The sequence below is a fragment of the Myotis brandtii genome, unplaced genomic scaffold (assembly GCF_000412655.1).
Source record: "Myotis brandtii unplaced genomic scaffold, ASM41265v1 scaffold434, whole genome shotgun sequence".
Taxonomy (NCBI): domain Eukaryota; kingdom Metazoa; phylum Chordata; class Mammalia; order Chiroptera; family Vespertilionidae; genus Myotis; species Myotis brandtii.
Window position 1 is genome coordinate 2,987,765 of NW_005366599.1, and position 6,527 is coordinate 2,994,291.

General features: G+C 63.3%; 1 protein-coding gene across 1 annotated transcript in view; it reads left to right on the forward strand.

Annotated features, from left to right (window-relative positions):
- CAMTA1 (calmodulin binding transcription activator 1) overlaps positions 1-6,527 on the forward strand; it is a 694,930-nt gene that overhangs the window by 613,965 nt on the left and 74,438 nt on the right. Inside the window, exon 11 of the mRNA XM_014546182.1 lies at positions 3,957-4,091. Coding sequence (XP_014401668.1) covers positions 3,957-4,091 — 135 coding nt within the window. The remainder of the gene's footprint in view (positions 1-3,956; positions 4,092-6,527) is intronic.

Consider the following 6,527-nt stretch of genomic DNA (forward strand, 5'->3'; position numbering starts at 1 on the left):
CCACTTATCACCTGCTGCCGGGACAGGCCTGGCCTGGCCTATAAATAGCCCACTTCCTCTACCTGGCCCTGCCTGGCGGGGACCCGGGCCTGCCCGTCCTCAGTTATCTGACCCTCAAACAACAACAACTGGCCTCTGCGTGCCCTCTGGATGGTGCCCTGGGCCCGGACGGGCAGATCCTGGGGCTGGGCTGGGTCAGTCACACTGCAGCGCAGCCCGGACCAGCCGGTCCGTCCGTGTGACCAGCCAGTGGTTGACCTCTCTCAGCCTCAGTTTCCGCATCTTTCAAACCTGCCAGGCGGGTGAGAGTGCCGGTGCGGGCAGCCCCGAAGCACCTGGCTCACGCTCAGTGCCCGCGCGTCCACCACGGGGCCTCTGCACTTGCTCCCGGGAGCGGCGGGAGAGAGGACCGGACCCAACGGGCAGTCCTCCTGGCCCCCGAGCACGTCTGAGTCCCCGAGCCGGCGGGCAGCCTCTGCCGGCCACCGCCACCTGGATTTCTAACAGCCTGCGGCTCGGACCAACGGACACCGAGCGACGAGAGCCACAGCCTCAGAGGCCAACAGAGCGGGCCCTGCGGCTGGAGCCAAGCACAGACAGGGGGCCCCTGGGACACCTCGCTTTGAGGCCCACACTGAAGCATGCCAGTCTGTCAGACAGCTCTGACTGCACTCATTCAGTCATTCATTCATTTCTTCATTCATCAAATACTTTGCCAGGTACCGGGTAGGTGCCTGAAACGGAGCAAAGCGTAGAGCCAGACGTGAACCCTGACCCTGACCGTGGGGGACGGTGCTGGCTGCTTCAGGGGTCAGCCCTGGGGAGCGGGAGCTGAGCTTGAAGAAGAAACATGTGAAGCCAGAACCCAAGCAGCCTCACTGAAAAGCAGGGCTCCGAGACCTCTGTGCACACGCCGGCGCCCGAGGGGCTGAGGGTGCCATGGGGAGAGGGCACCAGGAGGGGGGGCACCGCCCACAGCCTGGCACACCCGCCCGAGCCAAATGGGGGAGGGGAGTCCACCCTGATCGAGGACACGGTTCTTCCGGCCGCTGGACCCCGCCGCTGGGCTCTGTCTCCCACACGATTCCAGGCCCAAGGCCGGGAGGGAGACAGGCAAGCCAGGCCCCAGTGCAGGCACAGCAGCGGTGAGGGGACTGGGCCTGGGAAGGGCGGCCGGGCTCGGGAGGAGAGAGGAGCCACCGACAAGAAGATTTGGCTCTCAGAGCCTGCAAGTCACCAAAAGGCACAAGATGCCCTGGGGACTATGTCCAAGCTGGAGCTGAAATTCAAGCCCAGTGCATGGCTCAGTGGTTGAGCGTCGACCTATGAACCTACAGGTCACAGTTCGATTCCTGGTCAGGGCACGTGACCGGGTTGTGGGCTCCATCTTCAGAAGGGGGCGTGCAGGAGGCAGCCGATCGATGATTCTCTCTCATCCATGTTTCTATCTCTCTCGCCCTCTCCCTTCCTCACGCTCTAAAATAATCATAAAAAAAACATTTTTTTTAAAAAAAAGATGAAATTCTTAAGGAGGTGAGCAAGTCCCCTGCGATTTGAAGCGATGCGCTCAGCAGTTACTGAGTGGCCGCCACATGCCAGGCACGGACCTTGGCCTTGGGCTTTAGAGGAGATGGAGACAGACCCAGTCCCAGCTCTCACAGAACTTGCATCCTCCTGCAGGAGACAGAGAACAAGGGAACACAGAAATGACCAAGAGGCTGGAGGAAATCATATCAGGGCCCTAAAAACGGGGTGACCTGGTGAAGCACCTCGGGAAGAGGGCAGTTCCTTCAGAAAGACCGACAAGGGCCGGCACCTGAGTGATGAAATGGAGCCAGTCATGGGAGGGATGGGGGAAGCACTCAGGCAGAGGGCAAAGGACGTGCAAAGGCCCTGAGGCAGGAAGAGGCTTGGCAAGCTGGGGAGAGATAAAGTGGGGGGAGCTGAACACAGAAGGTTGGAGAAGAAACTGTGTCCATCCTTCTTCTAAGTCATGGGGAGGAATCTGGTTCGGTTTTACTTGCAGCAGGAAGCCATTAGTTTTAGGTGGGAGTGACGTGATGTAAATTCTGTCTTAAAACGATGATTCTGAGTGTGTGGGAGAGTGGATCACAGGGAGGAAGAGCAGAAGCAGGGAAACCACAGGAGGCGGCAGAGGGTGATCTTTCCTGACTCAGGGGGGAGGGCTCCCACTGGTTTAATGGAGCATCGGCTGTGGACCGACACCATCCCAGCAGGCACAGGGCTCAGGTGTGCTGAGGGCCCCAGCAGAGGCCAGTGCAGGAGTCTGAGTGGGAAGTGATGCAGCGTGGACAGTGTGGTGGCCGTGGGACGACAGAAGGGCCTGGTCCTGGGACCCACGGATGGACTGGCTCAAGGGAGGGAGAGGGAGTCCAGGAAGCATCCCCTGGGATGGGCCTGCGAGAGTGAGCGGCTGGATGGAACCCAGGAGCCCATGCCGGGTCCTCGCCATTCATCTCCCTGGAGAAGGGAGGCCGCCTTCGAATCCGCCACCTTCCCGCACACGGCAGGGTGTGCGGGGCCAGGAGACTGTGTGGGGCCAGGAGACAGAGGAAGAGCAGCAGCTGAGGAGGACCCTCCGGCCGGGGTGTCTAGGACAGAGGAGACTTGAGCCCCCCAGGGGCCAGCCGAGGGGCAGGAGGCTCCCCCCAGGAGCAGAGCTGAGCGGGCTTAGCTGCGTGTGCACTGACCATCCTTCCTTCCTGTGGGCAAGTCAAGCTCACCCCCAGGGCAGGCAGGTGACCACAGCACGGAGCCAGCTGGCCCAGCCTGTGGCCTGGAGCTGAGGGACCACATCAAGGTGCAAAGCCCAGGGGACCCCACTGGTCATCCCTGGCAGCGACTTCCTGAAGGCCTGCTCCAGGGACGATGGCATCACGCAGCCCCTGGCTGCTCAGAGGCCGCTGGTCAGGCAGCCAGTGTCCCCACGGGAAGTGGGGCCGGGGAGCCACCCGCGGAGGGAAGTGGATCTTTGCTCTGCCCTGAGGAGCAGCTGGCTTGGACGGCCGCCCCCAGTCTGAGCTCCTGAGACCAGCAGGCCAAACAGTAACATGATCCCCGTGTGCGTCCTCCTGGGAATCTGTCCTGGGAGGCCCCGGGCACTGGCATCGGCGGTTCCAGAAAAGCAGGGCAGAGAGCACAGAGCCCGATGCCTTCGGGGGCGAGGCCTGCGGGCGGGGCCACCCACCTGCACAGCCACCACGGCCTCCAGGCCACAGCCTCCCGAGATCTCAACAGGGACCCACAGCCACAGCCTCACCCCCAGAACAAAGCGGGTCTCCGCCGGGGCCAGGCTCGCCTCTCGCTGACGAAAGAACAGCCCATTCATTCGCTCAAACAGTCGTCTTCACCCTCCTCCGCGGGGCCAGCGCGGCCCAGGAGGCCTTCCCAGAGCTTGCTGGCCAGGCGCTGGAGGGGGCACACGCTTCATGCCAGCACCCCGGGGCCCAGAGCACCGCCGAAGCTCTTGCTCATCAGGGAGGCGGAAGAACTTCTAAAAATACACGCGAGGCCGTGTAAGTGAGTCAGGACGAGCTGGCAGGGGAAGGTGAAACAGAGGAATAAGCACAAAGGACACCGAGCCCTGCCCGGGGGATGGGACAGGGGAGAGGTCAGCCACAGGGGCACTCACTCACTCACTGATTCAATCACTCACTCACTCACTCACTCATTCACTCACTCACTCACTCACTCATTCACTCACTCACTCACTCACTCACTCACTCACACACACCGAGCAGAGACAATGACACACGGGAGTGGACTGATCCAGGCACCTGGCTGAGCCGGGGTCCAGGGAAGGCTCCCGGAAGCAGCAGCACAGCCTTGAGGCCTCAGGGAGGAGCAGGACCGGCTGGGATTCCCCGGGAAAGGGTCCTAGAGAGGAGGATGCAGGGCGCCCACCCCCATCCTGACCGCTCTCTGTTTTCTTTCAGCCCATGACACTGGTCTCGTGACCCTACAAGTTGCCTTCAACAACCAGATCATCTCTAACTCCGTGGTGTTTGAGTACAAAGCGCGGGCCCTGCCCACACTCCCCTCCTCGCAGCATGACTGGCTGTCACTAGACGGTAAGGCAGCGCGGTCACTGTGCCAGGCGCCGTGGGGAGGGACACGGGGGACCAGGTGTGGGAAAGGAGGACGTGTCCGGGTGTCCATGGTCCTGACCAGAGAGGGTGTCCACCCCGGGAGGCCGGACTGGGTCTCTGCCCTCAGTGGGTGTCTCCCGGGGACAGAGGAGCATGTGAGCTTGGCCTGCAGCTGTCACTCTGGCAGCGGATCCGAGTGGCCAGTGGCCGGACCAGCCCCCTGGTTGCTGCGAGGCCCTTCTCTGACAGACCCCGAGCAGCAGGGTCCTAGCACCCTCTGCTGCCCCCAGGGCTGTCCCTTGAAGCGCCGGGAGGCCATGAGGGAGCCCCCAGCTCTCAGAGACGGAAGCGTGTGGGAGGCTGGGCGAGGCGTGGGGCTGGGCCGCTCTCAGGTTCCGAGCCTGGACCTCGAGCGAGGCTGTGTGTGAAATGCTCCTGCCTCTTCGCGGTAAGGAGCCAAACCTTCTCAGGGACGCCCTGGAACGCCCGTCCCCCGTGTCCAGGCTGGTTTTACTTTCCCTCTGCCCTGGAGAGCATCTGCAATACCCCAGGATTATGACCGTGGCTGAGGGGGTGGGCCAGGGAGCCCCAAAAGGCTCCACGGGGGGGCGGCAGGACTTGCTGGCCAAGGACAGGCCCCGAGAGCTGCTGGCCGTGTCCCTGGGGCTGGTGACTGTTAGCTGCTCCCCCTGGGGCACCAGGGCCTCCGCACAGAGAAGCTGCCAAAGATGGGCGGGGCCGAGAGCTCAGAGGGTGCCTGCCCTTCCGGGCATGGACGTGCGGAGGAGAAGCCCGGGGTTGGCCTGGGTGCTGGGCGATAGTCTCTGCACCCAGACGGAGAGGGGTGGGAGGGAAGATGGCTGCACGCGACCTCAGTTCCAGGACAGCCCGCAGAGTGCCAGTCTGTGGGGTACGGAGCTGGAGCCCTCACCAGCCCGAGACGCTGGGTCCTGGCTAAGCTGACGGGGCCCGCTGCAGGGTCAGTTTCTGAGCACCCCCCTCTCCACAGGCCCTTCGCCTTCTCTCCCCAGACTCCCCTTGCTGCTGGCTGCTGGCAGATGTCTGGGCTCGGCACATGCCTGGCCAGCTTTCCTGAGCCCCCCAGGGTACAGAGCTCAGCCTCGTCCCAGTCCCGGCCCAGCAGTGATAGGGTGCCTGGCAGCCGCCCTGGCCACTGAACCTCCTGAACTGTTCCGGGAGGTGGCTTTGGGTCAGCGGGCGTCTGCACCCTGGCAGTGGCTGCCTGGGAGCACCAGGCCGGCCTTGGCAGCGACCCTGGCTAAGGCTGAGCCAGCCCGAGCTGCGAGGATGGCCTGCAGGGTGTAACAGAGAAGGGCAGGCTGACCAGGGGCTCTGGTTCAGGAAATCCGGTTTCAGTTTTGCAGGACAAGTAGGAAATGAGCAGGGAACTCCACCGAGCCCTGGCTCTCCCTGAGTGAGCAGGTCCCTCGCCAGGTGGCCTGGAGGATGCTGGGACCAGTGTCGGCAGGACCTGCCTTGGAGATGGAGTCCTTTAGAGCCAAATCTCAGACAGGTGGTGCCTGGGAGCGCAGGGAACAGCAGCGGCCTGCAGAGCCCGGGAGCCAGCTGCACCGGGCGGTTGCCCGCAGGGGGAAAGGGGTGCTGTGATGGAGTCCTCGGGGAAGGAAGCCACCCTAACTGCTTCACAACACACACCAGATCCTCGGTCATACCAGCCCACCCCCTGGGCGATGGGCCTGCTGCCAACTGGGCGCCGGCTCTCCAGCAGCCCCCTCCCTGGGCCCCGGAGCTCTGGCCTCCAGTTGCAATCAGCATCCCCCAGCCCTGGCAGCATCCACAGGCCAGATGGCAGGATTGGGGAGGGGACGTGCAGGGGGAGAGCAGATCAGCCCTAAGGACCCGGCGTCCCTTTCCCTGGGTCTTGGCCAGGTGTCCTTTCGAGTAATGGGAGGGGAAGGGTGGCCAGGACAGAGGCACCTGAGACCCGCCCTGCGTGGGAGAGCAGTGACATCCCTCTCTCCTTTTGTTCCCTGAACGAGCGAACACAAGTGACTTATCCACCCAAGGATCATTTTCCCAGCCCTTCCCCAGCCTGATAAATAATGGGGGAGGGGGGGGCGGTTAGAACAGAACTGCAGGGGCCTAGGGACCACTGGGAGGGGGGGAGTGCTGCAAGGAGCCTATCAGAAGCCATCCTCTCCCCCCTCTCCCCTCCTGCAGCCTTTCCTCAGCCCCTCCCGCCCCGCCCCCACGGTTGCTAGGCAAAGTCTTCCCGAGAGCTGGGAGGTGCTGATGGGAAGGGCGGGGGTGAGGGACTGCAGCGCCGAGCAAACTGGGACTCGCAGCCCGGAGTTCGGGAGCGCGCGGGGGCACGCGCGCGCACACACACGTGCATGGACACGCGCACATACATGCACATGCACACACACATGTACG